This window comes from Coregonus clupeaformis, chromosome 7 (assembly GCF_020615455.1).
Source record: "Coregonus clupeaformis isolate EN_2021a chromosome 7, ASM2061545v1, whole genome shotgun sequence".
NCBI lineage: Eukaryota > Metazoa > Chordata > Actinopteri > Salmoniformes > Salmonidae > Coregonus > Coregonus clupeaformis.
Window position 1 is genome coordinate 39,969,813 of NC_059198.1, and position 23,752 is coordinate 39,993,564.

Below are 23,752 nucleotides of genomic sequence, written 5' to 3' on the forward strand. Positions count from 1 at the left end.
GCAGAGAAGAATGGGAGAAACTCCCCAAATACAGGTGTGCCAAGCTTGTAGCGTCATAACCAAGAAGACTCAAGGCTGTAATCGCTGCTAAAGGTGCTTCAACAAAGTACTGAGTACCTTTATTTTTGACAGAATGTTTAAAAAAGGTATAATCTTCGTAAATGATATCATCGGTAGGACTGGTGGAGTTATGTCGCACATGCAGCTAACAAAAACATATGGAAATGTCTGCTCTACCCAAAATTACAACCAAATAATTGCAGCCTTACCGCAAAAGTGGAAGAGGAAAGTTGAAGGGGGAGAAAGTAAGGAACTTGTCTGTCGGCCTTGCATTAAAGAACATAATTGGTTAAGGAAAACTGTGATAAATAAAAAAGTATATCAGTTTCACTTAAGGACCAAAGGATTGACAGCCGTCCCATATAGATTGCAAAATAGTTGGGAAGAGATCTTTGACGTACCGATCCCATGGCATAGTGTTTATGAACTGACACGCAAAACGACACCGGATTCAAAAATTAGAATCTTTCAATTTAAATTATTATATAAAATTCTTGCTACCAATAGAATGTTATTTATATGGGGGATACAATCTTCCCAGCTCTGCAGATTTTGCTGTGAAGAGATAGAATCATTAGATCATTTGTTTTGGTTCTGTCCATTTGTAGCTTGTTTTTGGACACAGGTCCAGGAATGGCTAAAGGATTGCAATATTTACCTGGAACTAACCTTGCAGATAGCATTACTGGGTGATCTGAAAAGTCATAGTCAATCAATCAATAATATAATAATACTTTTAGCAAAAATGTTTATTTTTAATTCACAATCTGTAGAAGCAATGAGAATAGAAAGGTTCAGAACTTTTGTAAAACATCACAGTACGGTTGAAATATATATGGCAAATAGAAATCCTATATGGATGGTGTTAAGAGATAGATGGGAGGTATTGAATAGAGTTGAAGGATGGGACTAATAACAAATAACAACAAATAATAACAAAGATAGCTAATAATGTAAGCATACTGTGTCCATAATAAGTATATAGGTTGTATGTTGGGAGCTTTTGGGAAAGAGCACAGTTAGAAAGATATGGCATTTAGAAGCAAACCGGATGGACATCATGAAAATGATCGGAGAGGTTGAGAGTAGAAGAAGTTCAGGAGCAAAAAAAATAAATAAATATATATATATATATATATATATATATATATATATATATATATATATATATAGAATTATTGTAAAATTAACTCTGTCCATAAGGTGTAGATAGTAAGTATAGACCGGAAGTAGAGGCCTGGGCGTTGTTGTTCACTAATTTACTCCAAGTAGGGAAAGGATGGTGGGGTTGAAAAGTAATAAAGGGGAATATATATATAAAAAATAAAAATAAACATGGGGGATTGGAAGTGATGCAGACAATTACATTGATAGAAGATACAATCTATCTGCAATATTAAGCTGATCCATCCCCCCCCAAAAAAAAAAGAAAGAAAAAAAAAAAAGTACTGAGTAAAGGGTCTGAATACTTATGTAAATGTCATATTTCCGTTTTTCTAAAACCCTCTTTTTGCTTTGTCATTATGGGGTATTGTGTGTAGATTGATGAGGGGAAAAAACAATTTCATCCATTTTAGAATAAGGCTGTAACGTAACAAAATGTGGAAAAAGTCAAGGGGTCTGAATACTTTCCGAATGCACTGTATATGTTTATATGCACGACAACTCCTATTCCCCCTCAGGAGACTGAAAATATTTGGTATGGGTCCCCAGATCCTCAAAAGGTTCTACAGCTGCACAATCGAGCGCATCCTGACCGGTTGCATCACCGCCTGGTATGGCAACTGCTCGGCATCCAACCGTAAGGCGCTACAGAGGGTAGTGCGTACGACCGAGTGCGTCACTGGGGCCAAGCTTCCTGCCATCCAAGACCTCTATACTAGTCGGTGTCAGAGGAAGGCCCAAAACATTTTAAAAGACTCCAGTCACCCAAGTCATAGACTGTTCTCTCTGCTACCGCACGGCAAGCGGTACCGGAGCGCCAAGTCTAGGTCCAAAAGGCTCCTTAACAGCTTTGACCCCCAAGCCATAAGACTGCTGAACAATTAATCAAATGGCTACCCAGACTATTTACACTGCTGCTACTCGCTGTTTATTATCTATGCATAGGCACTTTACCCCTACCTAAATGTACATATTACCTCAATTACCTCGACTAACCGGTGTCCCCGCACATTGACTCGGTACCGGTACCCCCTGTATATAGCCTCGTAATTGTTATTTTGTAACTTTTTTTACTTTAGTTTATTTAGTAAATATTTTCTTAACTCTATTTTCTTCAAACTGCATTGTTGGTTAAGGGCTTGTAGTAAGTAAGCATTTCACAGTAAGTCTACATCTGTTGTATTTGGCTTATGTGACGAATAAGATTTGATTTGAGATCAAGACATGTTTGAGTTAAATAGGCTCCTTCACACATTGGACCATACAGAAGTCTGCTAAAGTGTTTCTTCCTCTCTCCCAGTATGTTTGATGTAGGTGGCCAGAGAGACGAGAGGAGAAAATGGATCCAGTGCTTCAATGGTAAATTTGGATTATGTGTACGGTTTTGCTGCCCACAATGTTGTTTTGCAAGTGTAATGTTGGTGGTTCAGTGAACCATGCTCGCTTAATGAGTAACCTTACCTGAAACTGGAAGACTCACGTTAGCTCCTGACCTAATGTCTAGGCTTTAGCTCAGCAGGCTAACACCGTCTTGAGGTGGAACAGGGACTGTCACAGTAGCTCAGCATCATATACCATCTGGATCCACTTCCACATTTTAAATGGAAGAATTCATTAAAGGAAAATACCACTCAAAAACTATTTTTTGGTATTTGTTTAATCAGTCCAGTTTATTTTGTTATTAATTTTTTACACTTATATTTATTAGTTCCAAATAAGACAATCAACAGTTACAGAAATAAAATTATTGTTTTCTACCCCCCCAACCCAAAGACAAAAACATAACCACAACAACAACAACCCAACATTAACAACAGATAAAAAGAAGAGAAAAAAAGTCCTCACATTACCAATAATATATATATATTTTTTAATCATGCAGTCGCAGATAATGCAGATTACGCTTCAACTATAGCCAATATTCATATATATTTTTTTTTTTATATACAGATGTACAGTTCTAATGCTTCTACAATATCACCGGTTTGCACAGAAAGAAAAAAACAGATCCCAAATATCATGATACTCTGGGACTTTCTTTTTCACTATATAAATTAATTTGTCAAGAGCCAGGCTTGATGTTAATTATTTTAACCAATGACCAAGTGAGAGGGAACTGACATACTTCCAGTGTAGAGAAATTAAATGCCTAGCTTGTAATAGACAGAGGTCAACCATTTTCTTCTCTCTCCTATGTAAAGAGATATTCTCTGGGTAAATATTTAGGATGCAAAGTTTAGGGATTAGTGGTATTGGGGTAGAGGTAATCTCAGAGATATACCGCAGCACTGAGCTCCAAAATGTTTGTATCGCAACACACTCCCACGGGCAATGAAACAAGGTGCCTAGATGTGTGTTACATTTAACACACAGGTCTGGGATATTGGGGTCAAATTTGTGAAGCTTAACAGGGGTGATACTGTATGTTTAGTAACCACAAGGACCGCATTAGTATTTTGTAGTGTGGAAAATATGTAAAGATCGGTTGAAACAAACAAACATAAATCTATCCTAACAGTAAAACACTGAACCCCATTCCCCTGTCTCCCTAACCGAGACACCCAACGCTTCCCCTCCCACATCGCCCTAATTGTAAAGTGTAGCCTGGTGGACGACTGATCCATTAAAGGGAGCAGTCTAACCTAAGCGACGCTAAACAAAACAAAGTGTCTCCTGCCTTCTCTCGGCTATTACTCCTCATGAACAAAACAGAAGGCATATCTAGCAACTTGTTATGTGAAATATCACTTAGTCTTCGTTTGAAAAGTAGCAAAGAATAAATACACCTAAAACAGTAACGTTAGTTAGTGAAGCCTGAGATGAACGTTAACGTTACAGTATGAACAGTCCAAAATGATCTGCAACACAGGGTCTGTAGCTAGTAGCTACCAAGTAACAAAAAATACAGAAAGTGTCACAGTATGACGTTTTTGGACAGTATCAACAGTGGACTAATGAAACAAATACCTAAAGATAGTATTTTAGTGGAATTGTTCTTGTAAGATTACATGGTTTACGATGTCACAGCATCTGGTCCTCATAATACACACCATAATGCACCAATACACACCATTCGTGCTAAAACAACCCATTTTAATGTGCTCCTATTTCTTTTAGACGTGACGGCCATCATCTTTGTGGCGGCAAGCAGCAGTTATAACATGGTCATAAGGGAAGACAACAGCACCAACAGACTCCGGGAATCCCTGGATCTCTTCAAGAGCATCTGGAATAACAGGTTAGTCCTGGACACCTTGCCAGGCTCTCTGCCCTCTCCCAACTCAATTATGCCCTACTGAAAATGTCACACCAGATTTAGTAATAGGCGAATGTACCATTTGCATTACATTTTGTTGTGATATTTTCAATATACTTTTGCAAACTGAATGCATTTCAAACCAGCTTTGTTTGTTTTCTGTAGCACATTCTTGGTGAAAATGTGTTTAGATTACATTGCAACACCACATGAATAATATGACCACTGGAGTAAATATTATTGTAAGAGGTTGTACTTTTAGCGATTGACAGTAATAATGGTAACAGACTGAAGCGTGCTTCCCATTTAGTTTTAATCGGTCAAGGTGGTGATATCAGTGTGAATCGGTCAAACAGAAGCAGAAACATGAGAGTTGGACAGAGATATTTTATTTTTAAACCCACCCGTTCACATTCCACTAACTCTGACGCAGTGTCATTGTTTAAATGCCTGTCTAGTCACATCATTCTTTACAATCTTTATTTTCAGGTTTTTACGGACCATTTCAGTCATCCTGTTCTTGAACAAGCAGGACATGCTGGCTGACAAGATCTTAGCAGGGAAATCCAAACTTGAAGACTACTTCCCTGAGTACGCTCGCTATACAGTGCCGGCTGAAGGTGGGTACTGAGATGTGTGGAAAACACGCTGTTTCTCTAAGTAAAAGTTATTATAAACTAGATCATAATAATTGTGACGGTTTACTAACCTAGGACACACACATTACACTCTTCCAGCAACGAAGCGTGCACCAAACTGTTGTTGTTGCTTCACAGTGAAGGACCTCCAAACCGATCCTCAAGATGTATACCAAGCTTAACCCATTTTGGATACTCACACTTTTGAAATTTGTGAATCAAATGGAATCATTTGCGCTGGCCCTGGAATAAACCTTATTTAGACCTCATACGACCTTCTAACTTATAGATATCCCAGGGACTCAATTGCAGTATGTAAACAATAGCATAAACATGCCTTTCTTCCCCATCATCAAATGAAATTACAGAATAGTTTGGAGCACAGAGAGCACTGGTTAGAGATGCTCCATAAACATTTGATTGCAGTTACCGTCATCAGGCACTGCACTACATCCAGTCCTAATGATATGGGATCCTTGTACTGATTAACCTGGATTTCTTCTGTTTGTCTCTTTCTGAACAGCCGTTCCAGACCCTGGAGAGGACCCTAAAGTGACCCGGGCCAAGTTTTTCATCCGAGATGAGTTCCTTGTACGTACCGTTTTCATTCTATGTACTGACTGTAGACCCTTGTGTCATAGTGTTAACCATTTCAGGTTTGGGGTAATTTCCATTTCAATTCAGTCAATTCAGGAAGTTAACAGAAATGTGCATGTCTCCCAACAGAGGATCAGCACGGCGAGCGGTGACGGAAAGCACTACTGCTACCCCCACTTCACCTGCGCCGTGGACACAGAGAACATCCGCCGTGTCTTCAACGACTGCCGAGACATCATCCAGAGGATGCACCTGCGCCAGTACGAACTCTTGTGATTGGTCGCAGCCCAAAATCCAGTCAGCTCTGGGCCAATCCCAGTGCAGTTTGTTTCCACTCCCAAAACACAAGGCCCTTTTACCACAGGGACCAGGAGAACTACTGAAGCATCACAATGCTGTCATTTTGTTTGCTATTGTTGGTTTTATTTAGTTAAATTTTTGATCTCCTTCTTTAGTTATTTTATTTATGGCCCATTTTGACTCTTATTTTGTAGGTATAAGCGGGGATGGGAAAGGACGTTGTGTGTGTGCCTCAGTCTTTTATTTCAAATGCCTTTATTCTACTCATTCCACTAAGCCTTTTTAGACATCTTGTTTTGTAGCTTTTGTTTTGAGCTAGTCTTCTGTCGTTTCTGTTGTGGTTGGTTCTGGACCAGCTGACGTTGTCAGAGGGTGTGTGTGTGTGTGTGTGTACGTTTGTGCGTGTGTGTGTGCGTGAGAGAGTTGAGGTATCTAATGAGGTAACTCCTGTGTGTGTTGGTTCCAGAGTTGGCACCAACCTTCCGACACTCCTTTGCATGGATGACTCTGCTTTTCTCTCTCGCTCGCTCGCTCTCTCTCTCGCTCGCTCTCTCTCTCGCTCGCTCTCTCTCTCTATTCTGCTCTGAGTACTTGATGAAGGAGTGGGGTGGTGGGTGGGCAGGAGATGTAATGCACTTTCATCAGGTAACTTAACGCCGTCAAGGAAGTATACACATGATGTAGCACCGAGATATTTATTACTCTGTCACTTTTTATTTGGGTTTGTTTATTTGTATTGTTTTATTGCAAGATGATGGAGAGTGAGGCTTTCAGACTGCCTTTGTGTGGATGAATTAGCATAGAGGGGGTGGGGCTTGTGGGAGAGCAGGAGGATGCTGGGAGTTTGAGTCCAATGCACCTCCTGCCGTAGGGCAGCAGCAGAGTTCTGCCACGTGTCTAAAGAGAAATACCACACTCACTTTGATTTGCCCACAGATAGTCATTTTTGACTTAGATCCTCTTGGGCAATAGTTCTATATGTTTTTGTTTATTATCTTGCACACTGTGCAAGGTTGATTATCTTGTACAGACTTCAAAATGTAATGTTATTTTGTACAACTTTATTGAGAAAAAAACTACTTGTAGAATATCTTTGTGCCTTGATAATGGCTGTACCTGTAAATTGAGCTCTGATGTATGTTTTTGACTGCGCTGTACAGCTTGATGTCAAACTCTATCTGACAGTAGAGACTGCAGGTAGGGAGTTTCTCTCTCTCTGTAGAGGTTTGTTTTTCTGGTTTATAAAAAAGGAAAATGTTCTTTAGTAGAAAACGGTGGAAAAATTAGCGAGGGGTAAAAAAAACACACAAATCCTGTATACATTATGCAAATGAACCACTTACCTACCGCAGTGATCCCCAGAGGTCGCAGCCAGAGACATGCCTTCATCCGCTTTCCTTTTGACGGTGAAAATGTATATTTTTATTTCTGATTCTCAGCTTTAATACATTGGAAGATCCATTGACGTGTCCAAATCGCAACCTGCCGTTGTTTTACTACAGTAGGAAGCATCTTTTTAGATATGAAGTGTGTATGAGATGTATACATGCGCGTGCCAGTAAATGTGTGTATGTGTGCGTCAAAGCATGCATGTACTGTAAAACATATATACACACATGTACTCATGCATTGTATATGTACATTGTACATATGCATTTTATATTAATATATATGTACATATACATTTATAAAGATATACATATATTCTATAAATCTATATGTACAATTATACATAGTAATGTGTGTGCCTATGCGTATACATATTTATGAATGTCTAGAACGTATGTATGAATACAGATGCATAGGCATTAACTTATATAGAATGAGACGAGATGAGAAAGTAGTGATCCTTTGGCCATGCAGAGACTTCACAATGGCACAGGCATTGTGAATGTGGGAGCACAGTTAGATAGGCTATTCTTTACACTGAACAGAAGCTTTCAATGTGCAAGTCTATTCTGAGAGCGAGGAGGTAGATGTGATAACTTTTGTGTCAGGCCTTTAAGGAATACAGAAAGTATTTTTATTTTAATAAAGAGGCACATCAGAAGACCTTTGTTTTTTTTTGTTGGTTTGTCTAAACTGAATATGCGGGAAAATATGACACATGTACACTTTGTATATACATAAATTACAGTTGCAAGAAACCTTCCCTCTACTGTTTTCGTCCGGGTCACATTTAAAGGTCAAAGATGGCTCTGCCATTGCTTATTCACTGGTACATCACTGTTAAAAAACACATTCAGTTGCCAATAATTTTTTTTTGAGAACTCTGTTTATTAAGTTTTACACACACACAGACAAGACAAAGCAATATAAATAATATACTCAACTAGACAAAAGTACAAATAATACATATATAAAATAAAAAAATAAAAAATAAAAAAAATAATAATAATAATAATAATAACTTTAAAGATACCATACTTTAGACAAGTTAAACACACCAGGCAGAAGGCTACAAAAGGTTAAAGGGCAATCTATAGTATAGGGACAGAGCAAACACCTCACCATTGTTCCTGTAAACAGTTAAGGGATGGGGTGGAGAAATGCAACCACTCACAGACAGTCAAGGCCACAGACCAATCATCCACTGGACCAAAAATAAAAAGTTACAATGCTTTAAAATAAAAAATGAATATTGATAATTTTATGTAGGCGTGAACAGAATTAAAAAATAAAAATAACTGGGAAAAACAAGCTCACACCTTAGTCTCTGCCCGGGCGAGATGAACAAGGCATCCGCAGGTCACAATCAATAAGCACATCAACCTTAATGCCCCCACCCCCACCCCAGAAAAAAAACACAGAGAAATGCTCATCCAACCCCTAAGTCACAGGGGGGTCAAATACAGACTTATTTTGGTTTTAATAGGAATGCTATCCGAGGATGGACTGTTTAAAGTAAGACCGGAATGGAGCCCAAGCCTCATTAAACAGTTTGGGGTTCCCACGTGAATTGAATTTAATTTTTTCTAGTTTCAGAGAGCACAACACGTCTCTCACCCAATATTTATAAGATGGGGGAGCTGCCATCTTCCAGTTCTGTAGTATTAGCCGTCTAGCTAAAAGAGTTGTATAAGCAACAGTGTCCGACTGGATTCTTGACAGGGGGGTGCTTATGGGCAGTACTCCAAAAAGGGCTGTAAGGGGAGAGGGATCTATAACAGTGTTATATATATCAGAGAAACATTTAAATATTAATTCCCAGAAACCTGACAGTTTATGACAGCCCCAGAACATATGCAACAGTGTGGCCGGTTCAATTTTACATCTGACACAGGTAGGATCAAAATCAGAGAATATTCTTCCAAGTCTGGCCCCAGACCAGTGGATACGGTGAACCACCTTGAATTGAATGAGGCTGTGTCTAGTGCTAAAAGAGGGACGAATGCACCCTGCGCAGCACAGATTCCCAGGTGTCTTCCCCAAGTTCCTCCCCCAAATCCTTTTCCCATCGAGTCTTTAAAGGCACCAAAGAAGGGTTCTGTAAGTCATGAATGATTGTATATACATCTGAAATTGCGCCCCTAGGAAGCTTGTTCAGCTCCAGGATGCTCTCTATAGCTGTATTCACAGGCCTATGGGGAAATTCAGGTGTGTTAGCTCTGACAAAGTTCCTAGTCTGGAGATAGCGGAAAAAGTGGGATTGGGGGAGGTTGAACCTTTCCTGTAGCTGAGCAAAAGAGGCAAATGTATCATCAAAGAATAATTGGGCTAGTGAGGAGAGGCCTAGTGAGTGCCAGATGTCAAAAGCCCCATCATTCAAAGATGGAGGAAATAAAATGTTCTGATTGATTGGGCCTGATAGAGAAAAGCCTCGGAGGCCAAAGGCTAAGCGGAACTGATTCCAAATTTTAAGAGACTGCTTTACAATTGGGTTGACACACCTTTTGCCTAGGGACACTGGGAGAGACAAGCACAACACAGAAGAAAGTGCAGCAGGTTTACACGATTCAGACTCCATCTGGACCCAGATTGGTCTAGGGCCAGTAGGATCAGTCTGCAGCCAGTACAGAAGGGCTCTGAAATTTGCAGCCCAATAGTATGTCTGAAAATTTGGTAGAGCTAAACCCCCCAATGACTTAGGCTTCTGTAAATGTTTTCTACCAATCCGTGGTACCTTGCCATCCCAAATAAAATGCATGAATGTTTGATCCAGTGAAATAAAAAAAGATTTTGGAATAAAAATGGGTAGACATTGAAATAAATATAGAAATTTGGGCAACACACTCATTTTAATGACATTAATCCTTCCGATAAGAGAAAGAGGTAGCGCATTCCAAAAAGCAAAAGATTGTTTCAAACTGTCTGCTAGAGCAACCAAGTTTTCCTGAAACAGATTTGAATATTTCCTTGTCACTTTAACTCCCAAGTAGGTGAATTGATCCCGGACAATCCTAAACTGAGAGCTTGTAAAAGAGCACTTTAAAGCAGCCTTGTTTACAGGAAAAAGCTCACTCTTGCCTAGATTCAGCTTGTACCCTGAGATTGATCCAAACCTTTTAAGAACAGATAAGGCGCGTGGCAATGAGGTATCAGGGTTAGAGATAAACAAAAAGGAGGTCATCCGCATATAGCGAGACTTTCTGCTCTGAGCCCGTCCGGATTATTCCTTGAATGGCATCATTAGAGCGTAATGCAATGGCGAGAGGTTCGATTGCCAAAGCAAACAACAAGGGGGAGAGTGGACAGCCCTGTCTGGATCCGCGGTGCAAGGGAAAATAGTCAGAGGACAAGTTGTTAGTCCGTACCGAAGCCATGGGGGAAAAATAAAGAATCTTTATCCACGCAATGAATTTGGGGCCAAAGCCAAATCTATAAAGGGTGGCTGTTAGGTAATCCCACTCAACGCGGTCAAACGCTTTTTTCTGCATCAAGTGAGACCACCACCTCTGGGTCCTCCGACGCAGGGGAGTACAGTATATTCATAAGGCGCCTAATATTGAAAAATAAATGCCTATTTCTCACAAAGCCAGTCTGGTCAGAGTGTATTACTTGATGCAGCGAGCCTTCCATACGGATGGCTAAAAGCTTGGCTAGGATTTTGTAATCACAGTTTAAAAGCGAGATTGGGCGAAAGGATCCACATTCCAGAGGGTCTTTGTTTTTCTTTAATAGTAATGAAATTGAAGCTTGATAAAGACTAGGCGGTAGCTTTGAGGTATTAAGGCACTCTGCAAATAGTCGAGACAAGAACGGGCAAAGCAGACCAGAAAACGTCCTGTAAAATTCGGGTTGGAAAACCATCCGGACCCGGTGATTTACCTCTTTTCATTGCGGACACTGCTGTTGCAATCTCCTCAGGTGTAAATTCTTCTTCTAGATAGTCATGGGTGTCTGTATCAATTGAAGGCATATTCAGGCCATTAAAGAAGGAATCAATCAGCAAAGGGTCTTGAGGGGATTCAGAGGTGTATAGCGCAGAATAAAATTGTTTGAATTGATCATTGATCTCTTTATGTATAACTGTGGTGGCACCAGACGGGGTCCTTATTTGTGGGATTAAACGTGAGGCCTCAGATTTACGGATCTGATGTGCAAGGAGTTTACTGGCCTTGTCGCCTTGTTCATACACTCTGTACCGAGCTCGCAAGAGTAGCTGTTCAGCTTGCCTGGTAGAAAGCTCATCAAATTCAGATTGGAGTAGTTGGCGCTCTTTATGCAGATCAGAGGAAGGAACCGTGGCATACTTCTCATCCAATGTGGCTATGGATTCGCTCCAGGTCCCGAAGTCGCTGAGAGCGAACTCTGTTTTGGTTGGCTGTATAAGAAATAATTTGGCCACGTAGGTATGCTTTGAGAGACTCCCATATGGTAGAGCAGGACATACCTGGTGTTGAATTAGTTTCTAGGAATAAGGTGATTTCAGAAGAAATGAAACTGACAAACTCCTTATCTGAGAGTAAAATGGGGTTAAGACGCCATTGATAACACATAGGAGGTCGCTGGGGAAACTCTAGTTCAAGCACTAATGGTGAATGGTCCGAAATAACAATACTCTTGTAAGTACACTGCCGAAGGTTAGGCAAAAGTTTTTTGTCCAAAAAGAAGTAATCAATCCGGGAGTATGTTTGATGAACATGAGAATAAAAGGAATACTGTCTATCTGTAGGATGTAGGAAACGCCAGGCCTCAAACATGGCATATTTCTGAAGAAAGGCTTGAATAAGTAGGGCACATTTAGATGGGCCTGTAGTTGTTCGTGAGGACTTGTCAAGAACTGGGGACATTTTGCAGTTGAAATCCCCCTAAAATCAATAAATGAGAATCTAAATTGGGTATAGCAGACAAAAAGGAAGAAATGAAACTTGTGTCATCCCAATTGGGAGCATAAACACTAGCCAAAACAAGAGGGGTAGAAAACAGTTTACCGGTTACTATGACGTATCGTCCCTTAGGATCAGCGATAACCTCAGAAGCTACAAAGGGAGTGACTTTATCAACCAAAATGGCAGCCCCTCTTGATTTACTATGAAAGTTAGAGTGGAACACTTGACCAACCCAGTCCCTACGCATCCTAAAGTGCTCACCAGTCCTCAAGTGAGTCTCTTGTAGAAATGCAACATTTGCATTCAAACCCTTTAAGTGTGTCAACACCCTCTTACGTTTCACTGGGTTATTAACCCCTTTGGTGTTCCACGAAATGTATTTGATCGCATTGTTTCGGCCCCTCTGGGCATTCCCGTTATACAACCCCGTCATTAGAGCATAGAATGGAAAAGCAATGAGCGCCCAGAAACCCCAGAATAACTTGTCTCAGAGTAATAATGTACGGTGGTAGATGTTGAGAAAAAGTACCGAAAAAAAAACAAAAAAGACAGAATGACAACATTAGAACTGAACAATTCAACCCCCACCCCCCCCCCCCCCCCCCCCATCCCAGACAGTACCTCCCCAAACGAGGTACAAGCCTAAATAGAGCATGTTCTCTTCGCACAGTATGTCTGTGAGAGTGCGGTCTTAAACCTAAACCCACAGTCCCGCTCTTTAAAGTCGTGTTTTGTTAGTGGATCAAACAGCAAAAAGAGATAATCATTTTTAAATAAAAGAAATTAAGGTGAATCCCTTGTGCAGACGAAATTACAAAAGCACCACTTGTAGATGTATATAATTATAATTATATTCCCAGTCTTATAACAGGCATTTGAGAGAGAAAATAAAGAAAATAAATAGAATGTGTAACGGCTCTCAGCCGAAAACCTAATTTGAAGTAAGGAAATCGTAGTAAGACAATCAAAAAAGATAATAATTATTATTATTATAATAGTTGTCTAGTTGAATGCTGAGACAACTTACAACCAAGACCAAAAAAACTACGTGTGCGCAACGTTTAACGCTTGCTGGGCATAAATGACGCTCTGAGCCTTAAAATTTAAGTGAAGACCCCAAAAAAAACGTGTCGCCTCGGGAAGCATTTACTGTTTACTGGGTCAATGCAAACGGATGCAGTAAGCAAATAACCAAGAATATTTTGAGTCACTGAGACACTATGTAAACAAACTGAATAGGTGAGCAAGACAGCCTAGAAAACACAGGAGTATAGTAAAACCGCAATACAATGAGATTAAAATGACTGAATGCTTGTAAGGCAAGCACACTAGATGATCAAAACATTAGATCACATCAAATAAGCCTGAATGGGTACGCCAACCCCCAACTATACAAAATTAGCATGTTGTAGCTAAACATAGTTGTACCACAGGTGGGTTACTTACTATCCACAGTTCGCTAGCAATGCTGAACTATGAGCAAGTTCAAGACTTCTTGATGTGACGTTGAATGTGAGAGAGAGCCTCATCCGGAGATTCAAATGTGTAGTCTTTACCATCATGAGATAGCCATAAACGGGCCGGGAATCGCAGTCCATACTTCACACCTGGATGGTCCCGAAGTAGTCGTTTGGCCTGTCCGAAAGCCGCGCGCTGCCTGGAAACAGTGGGGGAGTAGTCCTGGTAGATGGAGAAGCTCTGTCCTTGAAAGCTCAGAGTGGTATTGCGGGCTCGTCGGAGAATCTCCATCTTCTCATGGAAAAAGTGCACTCGAAGAATTATGTCACGGGGCCTCTCCCCATCCCGGGGCTTTGGGCGCAGCGACCGGTGGGCACGATCAATCAGGGGCTTTTCATCCAAGGCTAGAACATCCTTCAGCAGCCCAGAAACGAAATCCGTGGCGCGAGGCATTTCCGCCGACTCTGGGACTGATACCAGTCTCAGGTTATTGCGGCGAGAGAATCCCTCCAAACTTACACAGCTCTCCTTCACCTTTTTCAAGTCCGCAGCTAGGCGTTTCACGTCAGCCTCCAGGGATGTAGTTAAGTCGGAGACATTTGTAGCGAAGGTCTCCAGTGCTGCAATCGTTGTAGTGTGCGACTCCATTGTTGTTTTGAGTGATGCGATTGCCGGCACCGTCTCGTTCCGCAGGATGGTTAGATCTGCTTTTAAAGTATCAGAAACCTCCTTTATTCGGGCCTCAATCGTAGCAACCACCTCCGTTTTCATTTCAACTATCTCAGAGCGTAGTAGTTTGATGGCCTCGAGAATGTTCACTTCAGCGCCGCCAGGCTGGCCGCCCCTCCGGGTAGAGTATCAGTCCCCGGGTCGTCAGGCTCAGGGGAGGGCGGTGATGAGAGTGTGTCTTGTAGGCCGGGTTTTCTCAAAGTCATGTTTTTGGCCTTATGTTTCGTCGACATGCTGATATTTGGAAGTAAAGTAGTCTTGGTTTTTACGGGAAGGGATCACCAAAATAATATATGAAAATAAATACGGTTTTGCTGCAAAATTCACATAAACTTTAAAAATACCACGGGAGCAAACGGAAAACACGTCAGTCGCACATGGCGTCCCTCCAATTCCCCCAGTTGCCAATAATTTATAAAGAGAAACAACAACGGATAGAATATCAGTGCACACCATTACAATGGACCAGTAAAAGCTGTCAGAGCAACCAAGGCCCTGTAAAAGGTGCTGTTGGTTTGGATGTCAGGAGTGTCAACCCTACAGTCTCTCAGGGATGAACATGGGGCCTGGGTCAGGGTGAGGGGGTCAAAGGTGACCGGTCACACTGATGAGACGTCCCCTACCGTTACTTTGATTTCAATCACACTTTTGGGCATTTGCTACCCTGAATGCTGCTTCAGGGGCCTTTTTTATGTGGCCTGCCGAGGAAATATTTGATCTAGGAGAAACACTGTCACTATAACAGTCACAGGCCCTTGTGCTTGCCCATGAGGCTGGTGGCTAGGAGCATGAAGCTCTTGGAGAGGTGGAGGTGGGCCATGAGCAGGAAGGAGACGGCTGTGGCGCAGTAGTTGGCCACCACGCTGCTCTCCTCTGGCAGGAAGCACCTGGCCAACTGGAAGTCCGTGGAGAGAAGGTGCCCTGCAGAGAGAGAGGTTGTGTACTGATTCTCTACTGTTCTAGCACTTTATTTAAATTCAGGTAGTAAACTTAAATTGAAATGGTATTGACCCCAACAGTTAGTTAGTTACCAGGATGAAGCTGGGGTTGTTGCGGTTCCTCAAGCTGAAGGATGGAACGCTGACCTCTGGGTGCTTGTTGTCATGAACCACCTTACAGGCACTGTGGGTGTGGCCACTCAAGATAAGGCGGGGTGGAAACCACCAAAATAACTGTAGAGTGGAACCAAAATAATCCATCATATTTCTCCAATCACAAGCCTCTAAGTGATAACCAGTCAGAAAGATACCCTTCAGAATGAGCCCTAGGGATGTATCTCAGTCTAAAGTGGCTTCCTCTGTTGTGCCCTTTCCTTCATCTGCACTGATCTGGAAAAAAACAACTAATGAAAGCAAGCGGAGGAGGCCACTTTAGACAATGGAGATGAATCCAAGGTGTGAGTGATAGTTCTGAGTATCTAAGCGCATCCTTTGAGAAAGCTCCTGGGATAGCACATCATAGTGCTCATGGAACACCTGGTGGTGCCCTGCCCAGTGCACTCTGCATCATTCAGGCGGTAGTGCTGCCCACACGGGGTGGTGTACCTAATAAACTGACCTGTGAGTGTATATTGGCACCCTTGCACGATTCAAGAACAAATAAGCTCTTTACCAAGAAGGATAAACAATGACACTGCAATGACCTATAGTAAGTCCATTGTAGCTCAGTCCCATGTAAATCAGTACAGTGTAGCTCAGTCCAGTGTAGCTTAGTCCCGTGTAGCTCAGTCCAGTGTAGCTCAGTCCCGTGTAGCTCAGTCCCGTGTAGCTCAGTCCCGTGTAGCACAGTCCAGTGTAGCTCAGTCCCGTGTAGCTCAGTCCCGTGTAGCTCAGTCCAGTGTAGCTCAGTCCCGTGTAGCTCAGTTGGTAGAGTGTGGCGCTTGCAACACCAGTTCCTCTGTGTCCACATCACTAAGAATATATCACCAACACAGTTGTAAAGAGAGCACGACAACGCCTTTTCCTCCTCAGGAGGCTGAAAAGATTTGGCATGGATGGGCCCTTAGATCCTCAATATGTTATACAGCTGCAACGTTGAGAGCATCACCGCTTGATATGGCAACAGCTTGGCATCCGACCGCAAGGCGCTACAGTGGGTTGTGCGTATGGACCAGTACATCACTGGGGCCAAGCTCTCTGCCATCCAGGACCTCTATACCAGGCGGTGTCAGAGGAAGGCCCTAAAAATGTTCAAAGACTCCAGACACCTGTCAAAGACTGTTCTCTCTGCTATCGCACAGCAAGTGTTACCGATGCACCAAGTCTGGAACCAAGAGGAACCTGAACAGCTTCTACCCCCAAGCCATAAGACTGCTAAATAGTTAGTTAAATAGTTACCCGGACTATCTGCATTGACCCTTTTTACACAAACTTTTTTGACTCATCACATACGCTGCTACGGTTTATTATCTGTCACATATTCCTAGTTATATGTACAGTGAGGGAAAAAAGTATTTGATCCCCTGCTGATTTTGTACGTTTGCCCACTGACAAAGAAATGATCAGTCTATAATTTTAATGGTAGGTTTATTTGAACAGTTAGAGACAGAATAACAACAAAAAAATCCAGAAAAACGCATGTCAAAAATGTTATAAATTGATTTGCATTTTAATGAGGGAAATAAGTATTTGACCCCTCTGCAAAACATGACTAAGTACTTGGTGGAAAAACCCTTGTTGGCAATCACAGAGGTCAGACGTTTCTTGTAGTTGGCCACCAGGTTTGCACACATCTCAAGAGGGATTTTGTCCCACTCCTCTTTGCAGATCTTCTCCAAGTCATTAAGGTTTCGAGGCTGACGTTTGGCAACTCGAACCTTCAGCTCCCTCCACAGATTTTCTATGGAATTAAGGTCTGGAGATTGGCTAGGCCACTCCAGGACCTTAATGTGCTTCTTCTTGAGCCACTCCTTTGTTGCCTTGGCCGTGTGTTTTGGGTCATTGTCATGCTGGAATACCCATCCACGACCCATTTTCAATGCCCTGGCTGAGGGAAGGAGGTTCTCACCCAAGATTTGACGGTACATGGCCCCGTCCATCGTCCCTTTGATGCGGTGAAGTTGTCCTGTCCCCTTAGCAGAAAAACCCCCAAAGCATAATGTTTCCACCTCCATGTTTGACGGTGGGGATGGTGTTCTTGAGGTCATAGGCAGCATTCCTCCTCCTCCAAACACGGCGAGTTGAGTTGATGCCAAAGAGCTCGATTTTGGTCTCATCTGACCACAACACTTTCACCCAGTTCTCCTCTGAATCATTCAGATGTTCATTGGCAAACTTCAGATGGGCATGTATATGTGCTTTCTTGAGCAGGGGGACCTTGCGGGCGCAGCAGGATTTCAGTCCTTCACGGCTTAGTGTGTTACCAATTGTTTTCTTGGTGACTATGGTCCCAGCTGCCTTGAGATCATTGACAAGATCCTCCCGTGTAGTTCTGGGCTGATTCCTCACCGTTCTCATGATCATTGCAACTCCACGAGGTGAGATCTTGCATGGAGCCCCAGGCCGAGGGAGATTGACAGTTATGTTGTGTTTCTTCCATTTGCGAATAAACGCACCAACTGTTGTCACCTTCTCACCAAGCTGCTTGGCGATGGTCTTATAGCCCATTCCAGCCTTGTGTAGGTCTACAATCTTGTCCCTGACATCATTGGAGAGCTCTTTGGTCTTGGCCATGGTGGAGTGTTTGGAATCTGATTGATTGATCGCTTCTGTGGACAGGTGTCTTTTATACAGGTAACAAGCTGAGATTAGGAGCACTCCCTTTAAGAGTGTGCTCCTAATCTCAGCTCGTTACCTGTATAAAAGACACCTGGAAGCCAGAAATCTTTCTGATTGAGAGGGGGTCAAATACTTATTTCCCTCATTAAAATGCAAATCAATTTATAACATTTTTGACATAAGTTTTTCTGGATTTTTTTGTTTTTATTCTGTCTCTCACTGTTCAAATACACCTACCATTAAAATTATAGACTGATCATTTCTTTGTCAGTGGGCAAACGTACAAAATCAGCATGGGATCAAATACTGTACATATCTACCTCAATTGCCTCGTACCCCTGAACATGGTGTGATGAGTGTGATGGAAGGAGTCAGGCGCAGGAGGGTAATCACAGAATACAGAGTTTATTCCTTCGTTACACAAAATACGCTGGAATAGCGACAAACAAAACAGGCACAGGGGAAACTATCTACCCTGGCAATACACTGTAACGGTATCTCCAACAATACATAGGCACAGGGGAAATATCTACCCTGGCAACAAAATGGTATGAGTAGCTCCACCGAGCTCCACTACTCTCACATACAAACAATCACCCACAAGGACAAGGGGGCAGAGGGAACACTTATATACGGACTAATGAGGGGATTATAACCAGGTGTGTGTGATTGACAAGACAAGACAAATGTGATGATAATTGGGGCGGCAGTGGTTAGTAAGCCGGTGACGACGAACTCCGAAGCCTGCCCGAACAAGGAGGGGAGGCAGCCTCGGCGGAAGTCGTGACACATGGACTCGGTACTGGTACCCCTTGTATATAGCCAAGTTATCGTTACTCATTCTGTATCTATTATGACTTTCATTATTATGTGTTTTACTTTTCTATTATTTCTCTATTTTCTTTCTCTGCATTGTTGGGAAGGGCCCGTAAGCATTTCCCTGTTAGTCCACACCTGTTGTTTACGAAGCATGTGACGAATAACATTTAATTGTATTGATTTTATTTGATACGCACTCACACACACACACATCAAGTCGTACCTGTAAAATGACAGGCGATGAGCGGGGAAACTTCTGCATATCCTCCTGACAGTACATTCTTATGCTGCTTGACCAATGGCTCTGTGAAATCCACAATATCATTACAATCTACTTTGACATTGGAAGTAACAGTATGTTGACAATGTGTAAGGAAAAGCTTTTATCTTTTGTGACAACATAATAATGACCAAGTTTCAAAAGACTTTTAGGGCCAACATTTTTTGGGACATTCGTAACTAAAGTCTGGGATTAACCAACATTTTTTTACCCACAAATCTGTTTGGCACTGAGTAACACGCAAAAGCCATATGGTGGCTCTGGGACTTGATTGCATCCGGGAGAGAAACAGCTTTATTTAGTCAACGCTCAAATCTCTGCTTCTCTCAAATGCCCGATAACCCCCATTATCGGGCTCAGAGATGGGGCAGCGGTCTCTCTGTGTGTGTGTGTGTGTGTGTTGTGTATTGTGTGTGAGTGTTTGTTGTGTGCTGTGTGTTGTTTGTGTGTGTGTGGCATTGATGAGGATGATGATTGTGATGAAGATCACCTGCACAGAGCAGTTGATAGCCTGAGAGAGGCTGTACAGCTTGTTCTCCACATGCTCGCAGATGGGGCAACGGTCTCCATGCATGGCCATACTGTTCACCAGCACAAAGCTAAATGGGGAAACGCACCCACGCACACACACACACATACACACATACAACATTTACATTAATGATGGTGCAATAATGTAAGCTAAGGAACACATCAACGTGACTAACCACAAACCACACATTGCTAAACTGTTGACATGCAGAGTTTTTAGACAAGGTTAGATGTTGCTGTTTCCAGTAGTGTGACCTACCTGACTCCGTTTTTGGTTACGATCCGGGCAGAAGTGACATTGAACACCCTCTTGAAGCGTTCAAGTTTGTACCAGTTCATCCTGTTCAAAAAGAAAGGATGTTACCAAGTGTTACCAAGGCTACCAAGTGAGCATCACTTGGTAGCCTCCATTTAACAGTGAGACTTCTGAACTTAACATACTCATGATGGAAGCCGATGTCGTGGTTCCCAATGATTGCTATTAGCTCCATATCACTGGGGTGTCAGAAGATCTGCTTAAAGCGCTGCACATCATCCTCCCAGTCCTGAAGAACACAAGGTGCATATTCAGATGGTCACAGAGGAGAAGTTGGTAACACTTTACATGACACCCAGCGTCATAACACTTTATGACATGGTCCTAACCATGTCATAATATGTTATAACGGCTGGCATAACTTGTCATAACCCATTATAATATGGTCATAACACTGTCATGACACATGTATTTAGACCTGTTGTGACATACTGTATATTGTGTTATTTGACAAGCATTTCGCTACACCCGCAATAACATCTGCTAAATATGTGTATGCGACCAATACAATTTGATTTGATTTATGGCTGGTTATGACACCTACATAAAAGTATCAAAACCTACAAAACCTACCACACAAGGCAAAATATTCCATTACACCATAGCCTACTTGTCAACAGTATGTTTATGTTATATACACTACCGGTCAAAAGTTTTAGAACACCTACTCATTCAAGTTTTTTTTAGTTTTTTTTCTACATTGTAGAATAATAGTGAAGACATCAAAACTATGAAATAACACATATGGAATCATGTAGTAACCAAAAAAGTGTTAAATCAAAATACATTTTATATTTGAGATTCTTCAAAATAGCCACCCTTTGCCTTGACAGCATTGCACACTCTTGGCATTCCCTCAACCAGCTTAACCTGTAATGCTTTTCCAACAGTCTTGAAGAAGTTCCCACATATGCTGAGCACTTGTTGGCTGCTTTTCCTTCACTGCGGTCCGAATCATCCCAAACCATCTCAATTTGGTTGAGGTCAGGGGATTGTGGAGGCCAGGTCATCTGATGAAGCACTCCATCACTCTCCTTCTTGGTAAAATAGCCCTTACACAACCTGGAGGTGTGTTGGGTCATTGTCCTGTTGAAAAACAAATGATAGTCCCACTAAGCCCAAACCAGATGGGATGGCGTATCGCTGCAGAATGCTGTGGAAGCCATGCTGGTTAAGTGTAAATAAATCACAGACAGTGTCACCAGCAAAGCACCCCCACACCATAACACCTCCTCCTCCATGCTTTACGGTGGGAAATACACATGCGGAGATCATCCGTTCACCCACACCGTGTCTCACAAAGACACAGCGGTTGGAACCAAAAATCTCCAATTTGGACTCCAGACCAAAGGACAAATTTCCACTAGTCTACTGACCATTGCTCGTGTTTCTTGGCCCAAGCAGGTCTCTTCTTCTTATTGGTGTCCTTTAGTAGTGGTTTCTTTGCAGCAATTCGACCATGAAGGCCTGATTCATATAGTCTCCTCTGAATAGTTGATGTTGAGCTGTGTCTGTGACTTGAACTCTGTGAAGCATTTATTTGGGCTGCAATCTGAGGCTGGTAACTCTAACGAACTTATCCTCTGCAGCAGAGGTAACTCTGGGTCTTCCATTCCTGTGGCGGTCCTCATGAGAGCCAGTTTCATCATAGCGCTTGATGGTTTTTCTACTGCACTTGAAGAAACTTTAAAAGTTCTTGAAATGTTCCGTATTGACTGACCTTCATGTCTTAAAGTAATGATGGACTGTCGTTTCTCTTTGCTTATTTGAGCTTTTCTTGCCATAATATGGACATTGTCTTTTACCAAATAGGGGTATCTTCTGTATACCCCCCCTACCTTGTCACAACACAACTGATTGGCTCAAACATATTAAGAAGGAAATAAATTCCACAATTAACACCTGTTAATTGAAATGCATTCCAGGTGACTACCTCATGAAGCTGGTTGAGAGAATGCCAAGAGTGTGCAAAGCTGTCATCAAGGCAAAGTGTGGCTATTTGAAGAATCTCAAATATAAAATATATTGCAATTTGTTTAACACTTCTTTGGTTACTACATGATTCCATATGTGTTATTTCATAGTTTTGATGTAGTTACAATGTAGAAAATAGTAAAAATTATGAAAAACCCTTGAATGAGAAGGTGTTCTAAAACTTTTGACCGGTAGTGTATATATTTTTTAAATTGACCATATTAAATTATCATTGTAATTGCGCACACATTGATATCAGACATGCACCAACCCAATGCTCTGTTGCTGATGAATGCAGGAGCAGATTTCAGGAGCAGGACAAGACACCCTCTTTGACTGATGACTGACATAAGGGCATGTACATGATAGGCCTATCTGGCTTATATGATAATAATGGTCATAATGCTTCTTGACAGTGTCATAAAGTGTATTTTCTTAGTCCAAGTAAAGTGACACAAGATGGTCATAATGCTTCATGACAGTGTCATAAAGTGTATTTTCTACATGTTATTTCAAATATGATTAATAAAAGATGACTGTAAAGAATTCATTACAACAACAAAGGATTTAAGAAACAAACTTTCAAATGAAAGGAAACTTCTTGGCAGGATTTTTTTTTGTCGTTGAATAAATGTGGGTTTTGACACTTTTATGTATGTGTCATAACCAGCCATAAAATAACGCAATATAAATGTATGTCACAACAGGTATAAATATATGGGTCATGAAAGTGTTATGATCATATTATGACAGGTTATGAGAAGTTATATCACCTGTTATGACATATTATGACATGGTTATGACTGTGTCATAGCGTGTTATGACACTGGGTGTCAAGTAAAGTGTTACAGAGAAGTTTGAGCTGGAGTATCAACTTCTGCCTTAACCCCTCTCAGCACTATGCACAGTAGGATGTCTCCATCACCTCCCACCCCAAACCCTTTGGGCCACTACTGTTAATTACTTCCTCCATCAGTTGGATTGGGGTTACTTCATACCATTATGTCAAGAGTGGGAGATAATACTATAGAATTAGGAATTAGAATAAATGATGGACACTGTCGGTTATTAGACCACACACACATACATACACACAGATCCCCTTATGTGCTAACAGACATTATCACATATTATCCTGAGTAGTCCAGCTGTTGGTGCTGTGTGTGGTCTAATAACCAGTGGTGTCTATCAACAAACCTTTGGGGAGCTCCTTTTCCCCTTATCAAAGATGTCTCCCAAAATGAAGACCACCTCTGGCTGTAGGAGCCCCAGTGCTGTCTGGAAAGCCCTCTCCATCTGCCATTCTCTATCAGGGAGGAATGAAGACCACCTCTGGCTGTAGGAGCCCCAGTGCTGTCTGGAAAGCCCTCTCCATCTGCCATTCTCTATCAGGAAGGAATGAAGACCACCTCTGGCTATAGGATCCCCAGTGCTGTCTGGAAAGCCCTCTCCATCTGCCATTCTCTATCAGGGAGGAATGAAGACCACCTCTGGCTGTAGGAGCCCCAGTGCTGTCTGGAAAGCCCTCTCCATCTGCCATTCTCTATCAGGGAGGAATGAAGACCACCTCTGGCTGTAGGAGCCCCAGTGCTGTCTGGAAAGCCCTCTCCATCTGCCATTCTCTATCAGGAAGGAATGAAGA

General features: G+C 41.9%; 1 protein-coding gene and 1 pseudogene across 2 annotated transcripts in view; one reads left to right on the plus strand and one right to left on the minus strand.

Annotated features, from left to right (window-relative positions):
• Positions 1-8,065, plus strand: part of LOC121569170 (guanine nucleotide-binding protein G(olf) subunit alpha) — a 70,770-nt gene extending 62,705 nt beyond the window's left edge. For both annotated transcript variants that reach the window (XM_041879867.2, XM_041879868.2), the window contains exons 8-12: positions 2,525-2,583; positions 4,342-4,462; positions 4,970-5,100; positions 5,642-5,709; positions 5,845-8,065. In XM_041879867.2, the coding sequence (XP_041735801.1) occupies positions 2,525-2,583; positions 4,342-4,462; positions 4,970-5,100; positions 5,642-5,709; positions 5,845-5,991 (526 nt within the window). In that variant the 3' untranslated portion in view covers positions 5,992-8,065. The remainder of the gene's footprint in view (positions 1-2,524; positions 2,584-4,341; positions 4,463-4,969; positions 5,101-5,641; positions 5,710-5,844) is intronic.
• Positions 8,066-15,181: 7,116 nt separating this feature from the next.
• Positions 15,182-23,571, minus strand: LOC121568675 (annotated as a pseudogene).
• Positions 23,572-23,752: the final 181 nt, after the last annotated feature.